Genomic DNA, 21,694 nt, shown 5'->3' on the forward strand with positions numbered 1-21,694 from the left:
GGCGGGTGTGGAGGAGAGCCTGGAAGCAGTCCCGATCGGGCAGCCGGCAAGGGTTGCCGCTCATGACGTATAGGCTGTCGCCCATGGCAACGGAGATGGGGTCGACAATGGGCTTGCGCATCTTGGGAATCCCAGTGCGGAGCAAGCGCGAGTCGTGGTTGTACAAGAAGCTCCTGCCGATTTGGTCCACGGCGAGGAGGTTTTCCCGGCCGGGGCCGAAAGCCATGAAATTCATCCACGCCTGTTCGCCCTTCCCGCAGGGCCAGTCGAATGACAGGGACGGCGGAGGCAGCGGGGCGTCCGCTGGCCGTCGATGAACTGCTCGAACCGCTGGCCGTGACCGGGCTGGGCGAAATAAGTTTGTCGGGTTCAAGCACTGAAGGCTGAAGTGTCTAGGGCCGCCGTTGCAGCTCATGGCCAACAGATTAACAAACCGGTTGCCCATGGCGATGGCGGGCGGACCTCCTGATAATCAGAAGAAAGAACAAGGAACTCGTTGAATGTTTGTGATGATGATTCTCGTTTCTTCTCCTGGTAATATCAAAGAACCATGTACAGTATAGACACGGAGATTATCATCAGAGATTCGCCGAGTACCTGAGGAGTGGGGCTGGGATCCAATTGAACCCGACAATTTCTGGAATGGAGACTATCAGCTCTCAACCACGCAGCCAAGAACAAGATCGATATTTTGTTGGCGAAGAATTGGGGATGCTTGGGGAGGAGCGTTGTTTTATACTGGTGGCGGCGCAAGGAAGACTGAAGAGGGAGGATATCCGGTGCGATTCCTACCCTAACGCCTTCTACTGTGGGTTAAATTCGTATGTAACTTTTCGAGTAGATGATTTTTCATATAAAAAACTATTTCATCCGAGTTCGTATGCAAAAGTTATGCCCATTTTAAGAAATTCCAGATAGATTTTGCAAATAAAGTCGAAATTCATATTTGTTAATTTTCCCAACAACTAGACCATATATCACATGGGAAACTTATTTTATTTTATTTCATTTGACATTTCCATCATTTTCTTTTGTTTTTTCTAAAACTGAAAAGGCGGTCCACAGGGGGGGGCTAGAGTTTGATGGGCCCTTTAGTACCGGTTCGTGCCATGAACCGGTACTAATGCCTCAAAGCCCATTAGTACCGGTTGGTGCCACCAACCGGTACTAATGGGCATCGCACCCTTTAGTCCCGGTTCGTGGCACCAACCGGGACTAAAGGGCCCAGGTGAACCGGGACTAATGCGTTAGCCGCACGAACCGGGACCAATGCTCACATTAGTCCCAGTTCATGACTGAACCGGGACTAATGTGAATATTGCCCTGTGACGAAGGCCCTGTTTTGTACTAGTGAATGTTAAGTCTAGGAGTTGAACTATGTTAGCTGGGGATACAATAAGTTGACTCGCATGTGCGTAGCTAGCTAGTGACGCATGTGCGTGTGTCACTGGTACTCCCTCCGGTCCTTTTTGCTACGCGTATTAGATTTGTGTTGAGTCAAACAATGCAAAGTTTGACCATATTTATGTTAAAAAATATCAGCATCTACAATACGAAATATATATATATATAATATAAAGGTACATTTCCAATATTGATTTGGCATTGTGAATATTGAATTTTTTTCTATAAGTTTGGTCAAAGCAGAGATACTTCAACTTCGGACAAAACTTGTATGCATACTAAAAAGGAACGGAGGTAGTACGAGGGAGATAGACGGATAGGAGCACGAACGACGTGCAAAAGTTCTTTTTTTTAACAGGAAGGACGTGCAAAAGATTTTTTAACAGGAACGATGTGGAAAAGTGTTGTGCGCGCAGTCGCGTGTAGCTAGGTGAATTGCAACAGAAAAAAGCATGTACATACGTGTACGTGTAAAAGTCCTGTCTTTTATTAATGCGAATGTGCACGTGTAAAAGTTGTGTGTGCGTGTACGTGCCTAGTTCGGCATGCATGCATGCATGTGCATGTGGTTGAAGGTTTTTTTTTTACGTGATGCGGTTGAAGGTTTTTTTTGACGTGATGCGGTTGAAGGTTTGAAGCAGCTACGATGCGTTATAAAAAAGAAAAACAGGAAGAATAAAAGAGGGTAAGCACGCACGTACGTACGTATGAGGTGTACGTGCACTCCCTCAAATCAAATCAATCAAAGAAAAAGAAAAAGGTGCACGTGCGGCTGGGCGGAAGAGGGAAGACCCGGCCGGACTTGTTTTGATTCGCTTGGCTTGGACGCGCCTGTAGTTGGAGAGGGTTTCTTTCGATCGCTTCTTTTGATTGTTTCGGTTGGATTGGATTTGAGGCGCCGGTAGTACGTGCAGACTGCCCTCGTTTCGTTGTTTCGTTTTCCATGCATTGATTCCATCGACGCCATAAAGCCAGCCGCGCGGGACTAGACTACACCATTTGATCTAAGAGAGCTCACTTGGCATAGATGAAGTACTACAAAATATCAAAGCGGTATGACAAGGTCACGGCCGAAGACGTAACGCTCCGACTTGTGCTTAACCATCCGGAGCTGAGCCCACCCAGCCTTTAAGAATATGACGCCCTCGAGAACAGCAAAATTCTCCGTTTTCTCAAGGGCATAGCCATACACATCCTCAATGCTCTCCTCTGGGCAGGTAAGAAAGAACCTGGCAACGCAGACTTGACCGGAGCCGAGCGGCACCATGCTGGCGTCTGTATGGGTCCAATCTTCTGGCCTGTTCACATCTGTCCACACATCCTGCAGCACGGGCGGCCTCAACTCACACGAGGCAGTGAGGTCCAATGTGCAGAGCTGCAAATCGTCGGGTGTGAAGCCAAACCAGAGGTTGTGCTCAGGGATGTACTCGGCGCGACCTCTGAACGGCAGTGCCCAGTTGCCTAGTTTGCTCCACGCGCCACTCGCGATGTCATACGAGTATGTGCCGGCGCCAGATGTGGATATCCAGATCTGTGAATCGTCAACCACGGCGTAGGCACTGATTTCAAAGGGCATTGGGGCATCGCGGCAGCTGGATCGATCCACCCCGTCGTCGTCATCGGCAAAGAAAGGCGGTGGCTGGAGGGAATACCAGCACGAGTCTTGGGCGTAGCTAGCAGGCAGGCGAGTGTGGAGGAGAGCCTGGAAGCAGTCCCGATCGGGCAGCCGGCCAGGGTTGCCGCTCATGACGTATAGGCTGTCGCCCACGGCAACGGAGATGGGGTCGATAATGGGCTTGCACATCTTGGGCATCCCAGTGCGGAGCAAGCGCGAGTCGTTGTTGTACAAGAAGCTCCTGCCGATTTGGTCCACGGCGAGGAGGTTTTCCCGGCCGGGGCCAAAAGCCATGAAATTCATCCACGCCTGTTCGCCCTTCCTGCAGGGCCAGTCGAATGACAGGGACGGCGGAGGCAGCGGGGCATCCGCTGGCCGTCGATGAACTGCTCGAACCGCTGGCCGTGACCGGGCTGGGCGAAATAAGTTTGCCGGGTTCAAGCAGTGAAGGCTGAAGTGTCTGGGGCCGCCGTTGCAGCTCATGGCCAACAGATTCACAAACCGGCTGCCCATGGCGATGGCGGGCGGACTTCCTAATAATCAGAAGAAAGAACAAGGAACTCGTTGAATGTTTGTGATGATGATTCTCGTTTCTTCTCTTGGTAATATCAAAGAACCATGTACAGTACACACACGGAGATTATCATCAGAGATTCGCCGAGTACCTGAGGAGGCGGGTTGGGATCCAATTGAACCCGACAAGTTCTGGAATGGAGACTATCAGCTCTCAACCACGCAGCCAAGAATAAGATCGATATTTTGTTGGCGAAGAATTGGGGATGCTTGGGGAGGAGCGCTGTTTTATACTGGTGGCGGCGCAAGGAAGACTGAAGAGGGAGGAGATCCGGTGCGATTCCTACCCTAACGCCTTCTACCGTGGGTTAAATTCGTATGTAACTTTTCGAGTAGATGATTTTTCATATAAAAAACTTTTTCATCCGAGTTCGTATGCTATAAGAAATTCCAGAGAGATTTTGCAAATAAAGTCGAAATTCATATTTGTTAATTTTCCCAACAACTAGACCACATATCACATGGGAAACTTATTTTATTTTATTTTTTTGACATTTCCATCATTTTCTTTTGTTTTTTCTAAAACTGAAAAGGCGGTCCACATGGGGGGGTAGAGTTTGATGGGCCCTTTAGTACCGGTTCGTGCCATGAACCAGTACTAATGCCTCAAAGCCCATTAGTACCGGTTGGTGCCACCAACCGGTACTAATGGGCATCGCACCCTTTAGTCCCGGTTCGTGGCACCAACCGGGACTAAAGGGCCCAGGTGAACCGGGACTAATGCCTTAGCCGCACGAACCGGGACCAATGCTCACACTAGTCCCGGTTCGTGACTGAACCGGGACTAATGTGAATATTGCCCTGTGACGAAAGCCCTGTTTTGTACTAGCGAATGTTAAGTCTAAGAGTTGAACTATGTGAGCTGGGGATACAATAAGTTGATTCGCATGTGCGTAGCTAGCTAGGGACGCATGTGCGTGTGTCACAGGTACTCCCTCCGGTCCTTTTTGCTTCGCGTATTAGATTTGTGTTGAGTCAAACATTGCAAAGTTTGACCAAATTTATCTTAAAAAATATCAGCATCTACAATACGAAATATATATATATATATAATATAAAGGTACATTTCCAATATTGATTTGGCATTGTGAATATTGAATTTTTTTCTATAAGTTTGGTCAAAGCAGAGATACTTCAACTTCAGACAAAACTTGTATGCATACTAAAAAGGACCGGAGGTAGTACGAGGGAGATAGACGGATAGGAGCACGAACGACGTGCAAAAGTTCTTTTTTTTACAGGAAGGACGTGCAAAAGTTTTTTTTTAACAGGAACGATGTGGAAAAGTGTTGTGCGCGCAGTCGTGTCTAGCTAGGTGAATTGCAAAAGAAAAAAAGCACGTACATACGTGTACGTGTACAAGTCCTGTCTTTTATTTTTGCGAATGTGCACGTGTAAAAGTTGTGTGTGCGTGTACGTGCCTAGTCCGGCATGCATGCATGCATGTGCATGCGGTTGAAGGTTTTTTTTTTGACGTGATGCGGTTGAGGGTTTTTTTTTTGACGTGATGCGGTTGAAGGTTTGAAGCAGCTACGATGCGTTATAAAAAAGAAAAACAGGAAGAATAAAAGAGGGTAAGCATGCACATACGTCCGTATGAGGTGTACGTGCACTCCCTCAAATCAAATCAATCGAAGAAAAAGAAAAAGGTGCACGTGCGGCTGGGCGGAAGAGGGAAGACCCGGCCGGGCTTGTTTTGATTCGCTTGGCTTGGACGCGCCTGTAGTTGAAGATTGTTTCTTTCGATCTCTTCTTTTGATTGTTTCGGTTGGATTGGATTTGAGGCGCTGGTAGTACGTGCAGACTGCCCTCGTTTCGTTGTTTCGTTTTCCATGCATTGATTCCATCGACGCCATAAAGCCAGCCGCGCGGGACTAGACTACACCGATTGATCTAAGAGAGCTCACTTGGCATAGATGAAGTACTACAAAATATCAAAGCGGTATGACAAGGTCACGGCCGAAGAAGTAACGCTCCGACTTGTGCTTAACCATCCGAAGCTGAGCCCACCCAGCCTTTAACAATTTGACGCCCTCGAGAACAGCAAAATTCTCTGTTTTCTCAAGGGCATAGCCATACACGTCCTCAATGCTCTCCTCTAGGCAGGTAAGAAAGAACCTGGCAACGCAGACTTGACCGGAGCCGAGCGGCACAATGCTGGCGTCTGTCAGGGTCCAATCTTCTGGCCTGTTCACGTCTGTCCACACATCCTGCAGCACGGGCGGCCTCAACTCACACGAGGCAGTGAGGTCTGATGTGCAGAGCTGCAAATCATCAGGTGTGAAGCCAAACCAGAGGTTGTGCTCAGGGATGTACTCGGCGCGACCTCTGAACGGCAGTGCCCAGTTGCCTAGTTTGATCCACGCGCCACTCGCGATGTCATACTAGTATGTGCCAGCGCCAGATGTGGATATCCAGATCTGTGAATCGTCAACCACGGCGTAGGCACTGATTTCAAAGGGCATTGGGGCATCGCGGCAGCTGGATCGATCCACCCCGTCGTCGCCGGCGGCAAAGAAAGGCGGTGGCTGGAGGGAATACCAGCACCAGTCTTGGGCGTAGCTAGCAGGCAGGCGGGTGTGGAGGAGAGCCTGGAAGCAGTCCCGATCGGGCAGCCGGCCATGGTTGCCGCTCATGACGTATAGGCTGTCGCCCATGGCAACGGAGATGGGGTCGATAATGGGCTTGTGCATCTTGGGCATCCCAGTGCGGAGCAAGCGCGAGTCGTGGTTGTACAAGAAGCTCCTGCCGATTTGGTCCACGGCGAGGAGGTTTTCCCGGCCGGGGCCGAAAGCCATGAAATTCATCCACGCCTGTTCGCCCTTCCTGCAGGGCCAGTCAAATGACAGGGACGGCGGAGGCAGCGGGGCGCCCGCTGGCCGTCGATGAACTGCTCGAACCGCTGGCCGTGAGCGGGCTGGGCGAAATAAGTTTGCCGGGTTCAAGCAGTGAAGGCTGAAGTGTCTGGGGCCGCCGTTGCAGCTCATGGCCAACAGATTCACAAACCGGCTGCCCATCGCGATGGCGGGCGGACCTCCTGATAATCAGAAGAAAGAATAAGGAACTCGTTGAATGTTTGTGATGATGATTCTCGTTTCTTCTCTTGGTAATATCAAAGAACCATGTACAGTACAGACACGGAGATTATCATCAGAGATTCGTCGAGTACCTGAGGAGTGGGGTTGGGATCCAATTGAACCCGACAATTTCTGGAATGGAGACTATCAGCTCTCAACCACGCAGCCAAGAACAAGATCGATATTTTGTTGGCGAAGAATTGGGGATGCTTGGGGAGGAGCGCTGTTTTATACTGGTGGCGACGCAAGGAAGACTGAAGAGGGAGGAGATCTGGTGCGATTCCTACCCTAACGCCTTCTACCGTGGGTTAAATTCGTATGTAACTTTTCGAGTAGATGATTTTTCATATAAAAAACTTTTTCATCCGAGTTCGTATGCAAAAGTTATGCCCATTTTAAGAAATTCCAAAGAGATTTTGCAAATAAAGTCGAAATTCATATTTGTTAATTTTCCCAACAACTAGACCACATATCACATGGGAAACTTATTTTATTTTATTTTTTTGACATTTCCATCATTTTCTTTTGTTTTTTCTAAAACTGATAAGGCGGTCCACATGGGGGGGTAGAGTTTGATGGGCCCTTTAGTACCGGTTCGTGCCATGAACCGGTACTAATGCCTCAAAGCCCATTAGTACCGGTTGGTGCCACCAACCGGTACTAATGGGCATCGCACCCTTTAGTCCCGGTTCGTGGCACCAACCGGGACTAAAGGGCCCAGGTGAACCGGGACTAATGCCTTAGCCGCACGAACCGGGACCAATGCTCACATTTGTCCCGGTTCGTGACTCAACCGGGACTAATGTGAATATTGCCCTGTGACGAAAGCGCTGTTTTGTACTAGTGAATGTTAAGTCTAAGAGTTGAACTATGTGAGCTGGGGATACAATAAGTTGATTCGCATGTGCGTAGCTAGCTAGTGACACATGTGCGTGTGTCACAGGTACTCCCTCCGGTCCTTTTTGCTTCGCGTATTAGATTTGTGTTGAGTCAAACATTGCAAAGTTTGACCAAATTTATGTTAAAAAATATCAGCATCTACAATACGAAAAATATATATATATATAATATAAAGGTACATTTCCAATATTTATTTGGCATTGTGAATATTGAATTTTTTTCTATAAGTTTGGTCAAAGCAGAGATACTTCAACTTCGGACAAAACTTGTATGCATACTAAAAAGGACCGGAGGTAGTACGAGGGAGATAGACGGATAGGAGCACGAACGACGTGCAAAAGTTCTTTTTTTTTACAGGAAGGACGTGCAAAAGTTTTTTTTTAACAGGAACGATGTGCAAAAGTGTTGTGCGCGCAGTCGCGTCTAGCTAGGTGAATTGCAAAAGAAAAAAAGCACGTACATACGTGTACGTGTAAAAGTCCTGTCTTTTATTTTTGCGAATGTGCACGTGTAAAAGTTGTGTGTGCGTGTACGTGCCTAGTCCGGCATGCATGCATGCATGTGCATGCGGTTGAAGGTTTTTTTTTTGACGTGATGCGGTTGAAGGTTTTTTTTTGACGTGATGCGGTTGAAGGTTTGAAGCAGCTACGATGCGTTATAAAAAAGAAAAACAGGAAGAATAAAAGAGGGTAAGCATGCACGTACGTACGTATGAGGTGTACGTGCACTCCCTCAAATCAAATCAATCGAAGAAAAAGAAAAAGGTGCACGTGCGGCTGGGCGGAAGAGGGAAGACCCGGCCGGACTTGTTTTGATTCGCTTGGCTTGGACGCGCCTGTAGTTGGAGAGGGTTTCTTTCGATCGCTTCTTTTGATTGTTTCGGTTGGATTGGATTTGAGGCGCTGGTAGTACGTGCAGACCGCCCTTGTTTCGTTGTTTCGTTTTCCATGCATTGATTCCATCGACGCCATAAAGCCAGCCGCGCGGGACTAGACTACACCGGTTGATCTAAGAGAGCTCACTTGGCATAGATGAAGTACTACAAAATATCAAAGCGGTATGACAAGGTCAAGGCCGAAGACGTAACGCTCCGACTTGTGCTTAACCATCCGAAGCTGAGCCCACCCAGCCTTTAACAATTTGATGCCCTCGAGAACAGCAAAATTCCCTGTTTTCTCAAGGGCATAGCCATACAAATCCTCAATGCTCTCCTCTAGGCAGGAAAGAAAGAATCTGGCAACGCAGACTTGACCGGAGCCGAGCGGCACAATGCTGGCGTCTGTCAGGGTCCAATCTTCTGGCCTTTTCACGTCTGTCCACACATCCTGCAGCACGGGCGGCCTCAACTCACACGAGGCAGTGAGGTCCGATGTGCAGAGCTGCAAATCATCGGGTGTGAAGCCAAACCAGAGGTTGTGCTGAGGGATGTACTCGGCGCGACCTCTGAACGGCAGTGCCCAGTTGCCTAGTTTGCTCCATGCGCCACTCGCGATGTCATACGAGTATGTGGCGGCGCCAGATGTGGATATCCAGATCTGTGAATCGTCAACCACGGCGTAGGCACTGATTTCAAAGGGCATTGGGGCATCGCGGTAGCTGGATCGATCCACCCCGTCGTCGGCGGCGGCAAAGAAAGGCGGTGGCTGGAGGGAATACCAGCACCAGTCTTGGGCGTTGCTAGCAGACAGGCGGGTGTGGAGGAGAGCCTGGAAGTAGTCCCGATCGGGCAGCCGGCCATGGTTGCCGCTCATGACGTATAGGCTGTCGCCCATGGCAACGGAGATGGGGTCGATAATGGGCTTGTGCATCTTGGGCATCCCAGTGCGGAGCAAGCACGAGTCGTGGTTGTACAAGAAGCTCCTGCCGATTTGGTCCACGGCGAGGAGGTTTTCCCGGCCGGGGCCGAAAGCCATGAAATTCATCCACGCCTGTTCGCCCTTCCTGCAGGGCCAGTCGAATGACAGGGACGGCGGAGGCAGCGGGGCGTCCGCTGGCCGTTGATGAACTGCTCGAACCGCTGGCCGTGACTGGGCTGGGCGAAATAAGTTTGCCTGGTTCAAGCAGTGAAGGCTGAAGTGTCTGGGGCCGCCGTTGCAGCTCATGGCCAACAGATTCACAATCCGGCTGCCCATGGCGATGGCGGGCGGACCTCCTGATAATCAGAAGAAAGAACAAGGAACTCATTGAATGTTTGTGATGATGATTCTCGTTTCTTCTCTTGGTAATATCAAAGAACCATGTAAAGTACAGACACGGAGATTATCATCAGAGATTCGCCGAGTACCTGAGGAGTGGGGTTGGGATCCAATTAAACCAGACAATTTCTGGAATGGACACTATCAGCTCTCAACCATGCAGCCAAGAACAAGATCGATATTTTGATGGCGAAGAATTGGGGATGCTTGGGGAGGAGCGCTGTTTTATACTGGTGGCGGCGCAAGGAAGACTGAAGTGGGAGGAGATCCGGTGCGATTCCTACCCTAACGCCTTCTACCGTGGGTTAAATTCGTATGTAACTTTTCGAGTAGATGATTTTTCATATAAAAAACTTTTTCATCCGAGTTCGTATGCAAAAGTTATGCCCATTTTAAGAAATTCCAAAGAGATTTTGCAAATAAAGTCGAAATTCATATTTGTTAATTTTCCCAACAACTAGACCACATATCACATGGGAAACTTATTTTTTTTTTGACACTTCCGTCATTTTCTTTTGTTTTTTCTAAAACTGAAAAGGCGGTCTACAGGGGGGGTAGAGTTTGATGGGCCCTTTAGTACCGGTTCGTGCCATGAACCGGTACTAATGCCTCAAAGCCCATTAGTACCGGTTGGTGGCACCAACCGGGACTAAAGGACTAACCTTTAGTCCCGGTTGGTGCCACCAACCGGTACTAAAGGGCATCGCACCCTTTAGTCCCGGTTTGTGGCACCAACCGGGACTAAAGGGCGCAGGTGAACCGGGACTAATGCCTTAGCCGCACGAACCGGGACCAATGCTCACATTAGTCCCGGTTCGTGACTGAACCGGGACTAATGTGAATATTGCCCTGTGACGAAAGCCCTGTTTTGTACTAGTGAATGTTAAGTCTAGGAGTTGAACTATGTGAGCTGGGGATACAATAAGTTGATTCGCATGTGCGTAACTAGCTAGTGACGCATGTGCGTGTGTCACTGGTACTCCCTCCGGTCCTTTTTTCTTCGCGTATTAGATTTTTATTGAGTCAAACATTGCAAATTTTGACCAAATTTATGTTAAAAAATATCAGCATCTACAATACGAAAAAAATATATATATATATAATATAAAGGTACATTTCCAATATTGTTTGGCATTGTGAATATTGAATTTTTTCTATAAGTTTGGTCAAAGCAGAGATACTTCAACTTCGGACAAAACTTGTATGCATACTAAAAAGGACCGGAGGTAGTACGAGGGAGATAGACGGATAGGAGCACGAACGACATGCAAAAGTTCTTTTTTTAATAGGAAGGACGTGCAAAAGTTTTTTTTTAACAGGAACGATGTGCAAAAGTGTTGTGCGCGCAGTCGCGTCTAGCTAGGTGAATTGCAAGAGAAAAAAGCACGTACATACGTGTACGTGTAAAAGTCCTGTCTTTTATTTTTGCGAATGTGCACGTGTAAAAGTTGTGTGTGCGTGTACGTGCCTAGTCCGGCATGCATGCATGCATGTGCATGCAGTTGAAGGTTTTTTTTTGACGTGATGCGGTTGAAGGTTTTTTTTACGTGATGCGGTTGAAGGTTTGAAGCAGCTACGATGCGTTATAAAAAAGAAAAACAGGAAGAATAAAAGAGGGTAAGCACGCACGTACATACGTATGAGGTGTACGTGCACTCCCTCAAATCAAATCAATCGAAGAAAAAGAAAAAGGTGCACGTGCGGCTAGGCGGAAGAGGGAAGACCCGGCCGGACTTGTTTTGATTCGCTAGGCTTGGACGCGCCTGTAGTTGGAGAGGGTTTCTTTCGATCGCTTGTTTTGATTGTTTCGGTTGGATTGGATTTTAGGCACTGGTAGTACGTGCAGACTGGCCTCGTTTCGTTGTTTCGTTTTCCATGCATTGATTCCATCGACGCCATAAAGCCAGCCGCGCGGGACTAGACTACACCGGTTGATCTAAGAGAGCTCACTTGGCATAGATGAAGTACTACAAAATATCAAAGCAGTATGACAGGGTCACGGCCGAAGACGTAACGCTCCGACTTGTGCTTAACCATCCGAAGCTGAGCCCACCCAGCCTTTAACAATTTGACGCCCTCGAGAACAGCAAAATTCTCTGTTTTCTCAAGGGCATAGCCATACACATCCTCAATGCTCTCCTCTGAGCAGGTAAGAAAGAACCTGGCAACGCAGACTTGACCGGAGGCGAGCGGCACAATGCTGGCGTCTGTCAGGGTCCAATCTTCTGGCCTGTTCACGTCTGTCCACACATCCTGCAGCACGGGCGGCCTCAACTCACACGATGCAGGGAGGTCCGATGTGCAGAGCTGCAAATCGTCGGGTGTGAAGCCAAACCAGAGGTTGTGCTCAGGGATGTACTCGGCGCGACCTCTGAACGGCAGTGCCCAGTTGCCTAGTTTGCTACACGCACCACTCGCGATGTCATACGAGTATGTGCCGGCGCCAGATGTGGATATCCAGATCTGTGAATCGTCAACCACGGCGTAGGCGCTGATTTCAAAGGGCATTGGGGCATCACGGCAGCTGGATCGATCCACCCCGTCGTCGTCGGCGGCAAAGAAAGGCGGTGGCTCGAGGGAATACCAGCACCAGTCTTGGGCGTAGCTAGCAGGCAGGAGGGTGTGGAGGAGAGCCTGGAAGCAGTCCCGATCGGGCAGCCGGCCAGGGTTGCCGCTCATGACGTATAGGCTGTCGCCCACGGCAACGGAGATGGGGTCGATAATGGGCTTGCGCATCTTGGGCATCCCAGTGCGGAGCAAGCGCGAGTCGTGGTTGTACAAGAAGCTCCTGCCGATTTGGTCCACGGCGAGGAGGTTTTCCCGGCCGGGGCCGAAAGCCATGAAATTCATCCACGCCTGTTCGCCCTTCCTGCAGGGCCAGTCGAATGACAGGGACGGCGGAGGCAGCGGGGCGTCCGCTGGCCGTCGATGAACTGCTCGAACCGCTGGCCGTGACCGGGCTGGGCGAAATAAGTTTGCCGGGTTCAAGCAGTGAAGGCTGAAGTGTCTGGGGCCGCCGTTGCAGCTCATGGCCAACAGATTCACAAACCGGCTGCCCATGGCGATGGCGGGCGGACCTCCTGATAATCAGAAGAAAGAACAAGGAACTCGTTGAATGTTTGTGATGATGATTCTCGTTTCTTCTCTTGGTAATATCAAAGAACCATGTACAGTACAGACACGGAGATTATCATCAGAGATTCGCCGAGTACCTGAGGAGTGGGGTTGGGATCCAATTGAACCCGACACTGGAATGGAGACTATCAGCTCTCAACCACGCAGCCAAGAACAGGATCGATATTTTGTTGGCGAAGAATTGGGGATGCTTGGGGAGGAGCGTTGTTTTATACTGGTGGCTGCGCAAGGAAGACTGAAGAGGGAGGAGATCCGGTGCGATTCCTACCGTAACGCCTTCTACCGTGGGTTAAATTCGTATGTAACTTTTCGAGTAGATGATTTTTCATATAAAAAACTTTTTCATCCGAGTTCGTATGCAAAAGTTATGCCCATTTTAAGAAATTCCAGAAAGATTTTGCAAATAAAGTCAAAATTCATATTTGTTAATTTTCCCAACAACTAGACCACGAATCACATGGGAAACTTATTTTTTTTATTTTTTTGACATTTCAATCATTTTCTTTTGTTTTTTCTAAAACTGAAAAGGCGGTCCACGGGGGGGCGGGGGGTAGAGTTTGATGGGCCCTTTAGTACCGGTTCATGCCATGAACCGGTACTAATGCCTCAAAGCCCATTAGTACCGGTTGGTGGCACCAACCGGGACTAAATGATCCTTTAGTCCCGGTTGGTGGCACCAACCGGGACTAAAGGACTAACCTTTAGTCCCGGTTGGTGCCACCAACCGGTACTAATGGGCATCGCACCCTTTAGTCCCGGTTCGTGGCACCAACCGGGACTAAAGGGCCCAGGTGAACCGGGACTAATGCCTTAGCCGCACGAACCGGGACCAATGCTCACATTATTCCCGGTTCGTGACTAAACCGGGACTAATGTGAATATTGCCCTGTGACGAAAGCGCTGTTTTGTACTAGTGAATGTTAAGTCTAGGAGTTGAACTATGTGAGTTGGGGATACAATAAGTTGATTCGCATGTGCGTAGCTAGCTAGTGACGCATGTGTGTGTGTCACTGGTACTCCCTCCGGTCCTTTTTGCTACGTGTATTAGATTTGTGTTGAGTCAAACATTGCAGAGTTTGACCAAATTTATGTTAAAAAATATCAGCATCTACAATACGAATATATATATATATAATATAAAGGTACATTTCCAATATTGATTTGGCATTGTGAATATTGAATTTTTTTCTAGAAGTTTGGTCAAAGCAGAGATACTTCAACTTCAGACAAAACTTGTATGCATACTAAAAAGGACCGGAGGTAGTACGAGGGAGATAGACGGATAGGAGCACGAACGACGTGCAAAAGTTCTTTTTTTTACAGGAAGGACGTGCAAAAGTTTTTTTTAACAGGAACGATGTGGAAAAGTGTTGTGCGCGCAGTCGCGTCTAGCTAGGTGAATTGCAAAAGAAAAAAAGCACGTACATACGTGTACGTGTAAAAGTCCTGTCTTTTATTTTTGCGAATGTGCACGTGTAAAAGTTGTGTGTGCGTGTACGTGCCTAGTCCAGCATGCATGCACGCATGTGCATGCGGTTGAAGTTTTTTTTTTGACGTAATGCGGTTGAAGGGTTTTTTTTGACGTGATGCGGTTGAAGGTTTGAAGCAGCTACGATGCGTTATAAAAAAGAAAAAGAGGAAGAATAAAAGAGGGTAAGCACGCATGTACGTACGTATGAGGTGTACGTGCACTCCCTCAAATCAAATCAATCGAAGAAAAAGAAAAAGGTGCACGTGCGGCTGGGCGGAAGAGGGAAGACCCGGCCGGACTTGTTTTGATTCGCTTGGCTTGGACGCGCCTGTAGTTGGAGAGGGTTTCTTTAGATCGCTTCTTTTGATTGTTTCGGTTGGATTGGATTTGAGGCACTACTACTACGTGCAGACTGCCGTCGTTTCGTTGTTTCGTTTTCCATGCATTGATTCCATCGACGCCATAAAGCCAGCCGCGCGGGACTAGACTACACCGGTTGATCTAAGAGAGCTCACTTGGCATAGATGAAGTACTACAATATATCAATGCGGTATGACAAGGTCACGGCCGAATACGTAACGCTCCGACTTGTGCTTAACCATCCGGAGCTGAGCCCACCCAGCCTTAACAATTTGACGCCCTCGAGAACAGCAAAATTCTCTGTTTTCTCAAGGGCATAGCCATACACATCCTCAATGCTCTCCTCTGGGCAGGTAAGAAAGAACCTGGCAACGCAGACTTGACCGGAGGCGAGCGGCACAATGCTGGCGTCTGTCAGGGTCAAATCTTCTACCTGTTCACGTCTGTCCACACATCCTGCAGCACGGGCGGCCTCAACTCACACGAGGCAGTGAGGTCCGATGTGCAGAGCTGCAAATCGTCGGGTGTGAAGCCAAACCAGAGGTTGTGCTCAGGGATGTACTCGGCGCGACCTCTGAACGGCAGTGACCAGTTGCCTAGTTTGCTCCACGCACCACTTGCGATGTCATACGAGTATGTGCCGGCGCCAGATGTGGATATCCAGATCTGTGAATCGTCAACCACGGCGTAGGCGCTGATTTCAAAGAGCATTGGGGCATCGCGGCAGCTGGATCGATCCACCCCGTCGTCGTCGTCGGCAAAGAAAGGCGGTGGCTGGAGGGAATACCAGCACCAGTCTTGGGCGTAGCTAGCAGGCAGGCGGGTGTGGAGGAGAGCCTGGAAGCAGTCCCGATCGGGTAGCCGGCCAGGGTTGCCGCTCATGACGTATAGGCTGTCGCCCACGGCAACGGAGATGGGGTCGATAATGGGCTTGTGCATCCCAGTGCGGAGCAAGCGCGAGTCGTGGTTGTACAAGAAGCTCCTGCCGATTTGGTCCACGGCGAGGAGGTTTTGACCGGAGCCGAGCGGCACAATGCTGGCGTCTGTCAGGGTCCAATCTTCTGGCCTGTTCACATCTGTCCACACATCCTGCAGCACGGGCGGCCTCAACTCACACGAGGCAGTGAGGTCCGATGTGCAGAGCTGCAAATCGTCGGGTGTGAAGCCAAACCAGAGGTTGTGCTCAGGGATGTACTCGGCGCGACCTCTGAACGGCAGTGCGCAGTTGCCTAGTTTGCTCCACGCGCCACTCGCGATGTCATACGAAAATGTGCCGGCGCCAGATGTGGATACCAGATCTGTGAATCATCAACCACGGCGTAGGCACTGATTTCAAAGGGCATTGGGGCATCGCGGCAGCTAGATCGATCCACCCCGTCGTCGTCGTTGGCAAAGATAGGCGATGGCTGGAGGGAATACCAGCACCAGTCTTGGGCGTAGCTAGCAGGCAGGCCGGTGTGGAGGGTGCCCGGAGCTTGTTGTAAGTGATCCCAGAATTTAGAGACAAATTGAGTGCCTCGGTCGGATATTATAGTCTTTGGGACTCCATGCAAACAAACTATACGGGAGAGGTAAAGCTTAGCAAGCCTTTGAGTGGAGTAGGTCGTCTTCACGAGAATGAAATGTGCTACCTTGGTTAGCCTATCTGTGATGACCCATATGTCATCATTTCCGCGTTGCGATCGAGGTAGTCCGACGATGAAGTCCATTCCAATTTCATCCCATTTCCACTCAGGTATCCTGTTTGGCTGGAGTAGCCCTGCTGGCTTTTGATGCTCGGCCTTAATGCGCTGACAAGAATCGCAACAAGCAATAAATGCGGCTATGTCTCTTTTCATACCGTGCCACCAAAATCTTTCATGAATGTCTTTGTACATTTTGGTTCCTCCAGGGTGGATCGAATATGGGGCGGTGTGGCTTTCGGTTAGGATTTGATGCTTGAGTTCCTCAATGTTTGGTACGCAAAGTCTGTGCCCGTACCATAATATTCCTTCATTGTCTGTGACGAACTCTGAAGCCTTACCAAGGCTCATCTTCCTCTTTATACCTTCGATGCTGGGATGTCCATGTTGAGCCTTCTTAATTTGTTCCATTAGGGTGGGTCGTATCTCCAGATTTGATACATTGCCCTCAGAGACTAACACCATGTTGAGTCTAGCGAACTCCTGCTGAAACTCAGGCCTCAAGTTCTGTGGACTGTCGTTGCCCGGGCTGGGGTTCCAACTAAGAGCATCTGCCACTACATTTGCTTTCCCTGGATGGTAGTGAATGCCGACATCATAATCCTTGACCAATTCCAACCAGCGTCGTTGGCGTAAATTTAGCTCTGGTTGGGTGAAAATATATTTAAGGCTCTTATGGTCCGTATATATTTCACAACGATTTCCCAACAGAAAGTGCCTCCATTCCTTGAGTGCATGGATGACTGCTGCTAGCTCCAAGTCATGAGTTGGATAATTTTGCTCATGCTTCCGTGGTTGCCTGGAAGCATACGCGACAACTTTGCCATCCTGCATCAGCACGCACCCGAGACCCTTCCGCGATGCGTCACAATACACTTCAAAACTCTTGTGTATGTCTGGCACGATCAAAACTGGTGCTGTTGTTAGTTTCTTCTTGAGTTCTTGGAAGCTTTTCTCGCACGCTTCCGTCCATACAAACTTCTTGTCTTTCTTGAGCAACTGTGTCATTGGTTTTGCCATAGTGGAGAATCCTTCAATAAATCTTCTGTAATATCCGGCCATTCCCAGGAAACTCCGCACATCTGTCACGTTGGCTGGTGGTTTCTAGTCAAGTATGGCTTTGACTTTTTCTGGGTCTACGGCCACGCCTTCTTGGGTCAATATATGGCCTAGGAAACCAACTTGTCTTAGCCAAAATTCACACTTGCTAAATTTGGCGTATAATTGATGTTTCCTTAATTCTCCCAAAACAATTCTGAGATGTTCAGCATGCTCTTCTGGTGTCCTTGAGTATACCAGAATATCATCAATGAACACCACAACAAATTTGTCCATAAATTTCATAAACACTTTGTTCATGAGGTGGACGAAATATGCGGGGGCGTTCGTCAGTCCAAACGGCATTACTGTGAACTCATATAATCCGTACCTGGAGGTGAATGCTGTCTTAGGGATATCTTCTGTCCGTACTTTCAATTGATGATATCCCGATCTCAAATCAATTTTTGAGAACACCTTGGCTTGTGCGAGCTGGTCAAACAAATCATTTATCTATGGCATCGGATATTTGTTTTTGATGGTGACCATATTGAGAGCTCGATAGTCTATACACAATCTCAGTGTCCCATCCTTTTTCTTGGCGAATAATACTGGCGAACCCCATGGTGGGGAGCTGGCTCGAATAAATCCTTTGTCCAGTAATTCCTTTATTTGCTTTTTCAATTCTACCAACTCTGAGGATGCCATTCTATAAGGCTTCTTATAGATGGGAGTGGTGCCAGGTGCTAGTTCAATGCTGAACTCTATCTCTCGGTCTGGTGGCATGCCTGGTAGTTCTTCAGGAAGTACGTTTGGAAACTCGCACACCACTGGAACTTTTCTCAATTCTGAAAGGTCTACTTTGTTCAACTTTGGTTGCCATGACCGTGGTCTCTCTTGAGCTGTAACTTTTATTGTCTTGCCGTGATGATGAGTGAGGATTACAGTCCGGTTGAAACAATCAATAAATCCTTTGTTGGTGGTCAACCAGTCCATCCCTAGGATGACATCCAGTCCTTTATTTTCCAACACGATGAGATTAGCCTAAAACTTTAGTCCTTCGAATTCAATAATCACTCCTTGGAAGTAACTCTGAGTGATATGCTTATTTCCGGGGGACTTGATGATCATAGATTTTTCCAAAGGAAGTATCGGTAAACCATGTTGCAAAACAAAACTCTTCGAAATGAATGAGTGAGAAGCTCCAGAATCAAACAAAACCGTGGCAGGTACTGTGTTGACAGGGAACGTACCGAGCACGATGTCTGGGGCATTCTGCGCTTCTTCCCTGGTCACATGGTTCAGGTGACCCTTCGTGTGGTTGTTGTTGGAATTGAAATTGTTGCGCTTGGGGGCTGGATTATTCCCACCATTGTTCGGCTTGGGGGCCGAGTTCCTTGGCTTTGGGCACTGTTTGGCATAGTGCCCTTCTTCACCACAAGCATAACAAGTGACCCCTGGACGGTATGTAAAGTCCTTGTCCCTTGAATGAAACTGTCTGGTTGGCCTAGGAGCAGTAGGCGTGGATTTTCTCGCTTCAATCCTCTGAACATCAGTCTTGCTTCGGTTGTTGCGAGCAAGAGTCGTCTTGTCCCTCTTTCGCTTACGAATATCCTCCAGACTGTGGCGCTCATTCTCCAAAGTAATGGCCTTGTCAACTAGAGTTTTGAAATCCGTGAAAGTGTGTACGACCAGTTGGCATTTTAGTGCCGGTGCCAGGCCGTCCAAAAACTTTTCCATCCTTTTGTTCTCAGTCATATGTTCATCGTAGGAATAACGAGATAGCTGGGTAAACTCACTGTTGTATTCCGTCACTGACATGCCTCTCTGCTTGAGGTCATCAAATTCTCTTTTCTTGATTTTTATGATGCTCCTGGGAATGTGTGCCCCACGAAAGCCTTCCTTAAACTCTTCCCAGGTGATGTTATGTTCACTGGGGTGCATGTGTAGGAAGTTCTCCCACCATGCTGCAGCTGCTCCAGTAAGGTAGTGGGGTGCATAAAGCACCTTCTCATGGTCAGAACATTGAGCAATAATCAACTTTCTTTCGATGTCACGAAGCCAATCATCGGCTTCAAGCGGCCTATCAGTGTGAGCAAACATTGGAGGGCGTGTCTTCTGCAGTTCAGACAACTTGGAGTGTGGTTGGTATGGCTCACGGTGATTTCCCATATTGATGACATGATTCATCATCTCTTGGTGTTGCTGTTGGCTTTGTTCGAAAAGGCGGCATACTTGAGATAAGGCTGCCTCACTGTCCTGTTGACTAGACTGTCCCTGAGTGAAGTTGTTGCTTGTCTGTGTTCCATAAACTTCTTCTGTTGGATTTGGCATGGAACGAGTCCACAGACGAGACATTTTCCACTCTGGGGGTATTATTTTGAAAAATTTATGAGAAGAACTGTGTGGCACAAGGAAAATTTTGCAAAGACGAAAACTTTGAAAGACCTCAAGATTTTTCAAGAGCATAAACGATTTCGCACGGAGAAGGACTGCTTAGCACATATCTTACACGCGATACGCAAACATACGATACATCACTCAGGACGTGCGTACACACTCCTGACATGTTATTAAGGCTAGCACACTACTCCGGGATCCTACATGAAGCGCACACAAATACTACGAACTAACGTACATATGAAACATATCATACATGCAGACACATCGCGCGGCGACTAGGCGCACTCAGTCGGAGATGGTGAAGATATCCTTCCCCTTGCCGAGGGTAAGGCCCAACGGTGCAGGAGACTCAACCTCCACCTCCTCCCTAAGAGGCTCCAGGCGCGTAGCACTGCACTGAGGTGATGGCGCGGGTGCGACAGGCGGTAGTGCGGGTGCGGCAGGCGGTGCAGCTCTGACTCGAGTAGGAGCAATGACCCGGTCGAACTCCTCAGTGGTAGGCAGACGGCGAGCAGTGGCCAAAATGGCAGGTGAATAGGACGCTGAGGACGAGACGTACGTCAGTGGCGGTGCCATGTGGAGAAGCTCCTTCCTGCTGGCAGAACCGCCCCGAACTAAGTCCATGCGGGCAGCCACAAGATCGTCCACGAGGTTGTCGAAATCTTCCTTCAGAGCTTTGAGATACTCAACAAGCATCTCGATAGCTTCATCTCGCTCTCCCCTATGGCAGGCGAATGCATAGTGACAAGTATATGGCACATGGCATGGGAGGTAGCGGTAGCGACGAGTCTTCATCGAAGGAAGAATGTCCCGAAGGCGAGCTATCGCCTCACGGGCAGCCATCTGCATGGCATGCCTCTCCGTAGGCATGGCCCTTCCCACAAAACGGAAGTGGCGAGACGCAGAACGTCCTCCCTGGAATTGCACCACGGCCTGGTGCATAGACACGTCGTCGCTGAGCTTGTGCTGGTAAAGCGTGAACTCCGGACGAGTAGCTGGCTCGATCGCGAGCTTGGTGATGGAGACGAGGAGTTTGACAAACCCCTCGGGCACATTAGTGAACACCCGAGTCTCGCAGTTGCTGCCAGCCATCTACAAACGTAGGCAAAAATTCTGAGTAGTCATATCATAAATTTATGATGACCAACAGAAAATAGCTACATTTGCAAAATGCTGAAAAAGCACTAAAGATGCTAATAACCGATTAGCGATCGCACCTAGTGGCTTCCTACAGTCAGCCTGGCTCTGATACCAAGCTTGTCACGACCGGATTTTCCAATAAAAATATTTATTGAGAAACCGATCCCTTTTACAGACCAGTAGAGAAGAATCCTTCTCACTGGTAGACAAATTCTTGATCACAGAACAAAAACCAGGAGTACTAAATATAATACAAGGTTGAGCGGGGACTGCTCAACAATTTATTACAAACGCGTCAATATTACACATAAAGGCGGATAGGGTGGCATACTACTGACTCACAATAAACGCGGTGGTGGATATATCACAGTGAAGTGGGTGACATGACTCCTGAATCTAACAGCTCTTCGAGCGTCGGAGTGAGGCTCGAGGATACTTATTGTGGGTGGCGGAAGCGTATGTAAAACAAGTGACCAATATCCAGGATCGCACGGGACTGCCTGGGATTCCTCTAGGCGTCGGACTCACTATCAAACTCTTCATCCATGAGATCGCCTTCGTCAACATCTGGCCAAATCAACAAGCCAGGTGAGTACTATGAAAGTACTCGCAAGACAGTTCGGACATAAGATATAACAAATGTAAACATGATGCATATGAACAGATTAATAGAGCGCACTCAAACAACGAGATGGCAATGC

At 48.6% G+C, this 21,694-nt stretch overlaps 2 protein-coding genes across 2 annotated transcripts; both read right to left on the minus strand.

The window, feature by feature from the left end:
• Positions 1 to 2,449: 2,449 nt before the first annotated feature.
• On the minus strand, positions 2,450 to 3,532 carry LOC120972041 (uncharacterized). The gene has a single exon (XM_040397948.3). It carries the CDS (start codon positions 3,530 to 3,532, stop codon positions 2,450 to 2,452), a length of 1,083 nt encoding a protein of 360 aa, XP_040253882.1.
• Positions 3,533 to 11,741: 8,209 nt separating this feature from the next.
• Positions 11,742 to 12,824, minus strand: LOC141034918 (uncharacterized). Its single transcript, XM_073506332.1, has one exon. The coding sequence runs from the start codon at positions 12,822 to 12,824 to the stop codon at positions 11,742 to 11,744; it is 1,083 nt and encodes a 360-aa protein (XP_073362433.1).
• Positions 12,825 to 21,694: the final 8,870 nt, after the last annotated feature.

This window comes from Aegilops tauschii, chromosome 1 (assembly GCF_002575655.3).
Source record: "Aegilops tauschii subsp. strangulata cultivar AL8/78 chromosome 1, Aet v6.0, whole genome shotgun sequence".
NCBI lineage: Eukaryota > Viridiplantae > Streptophyta > Magnoliopsida > Poales > Poaceae > Aegilops > Aegilops tauschii.

What these genes read in the sequence shown, in the direction of transcription:
- LOC120972041 (XM_040397948.3), bottom strand. Translation starts at nt 3,532, where the DNA reads ATGGGCAGCCGGTTTGTGAATCTGTTGGCCATGAGCTGCAACGGCGGC.
- LOC141034918 (XM_073506332.1), bottom strand. Translation starts at nt 12,824, where the DNA reads ATGGGCAGCCGGTTTGTGAATCTGTTGGCCATGAGCTGCAACGGCGGC.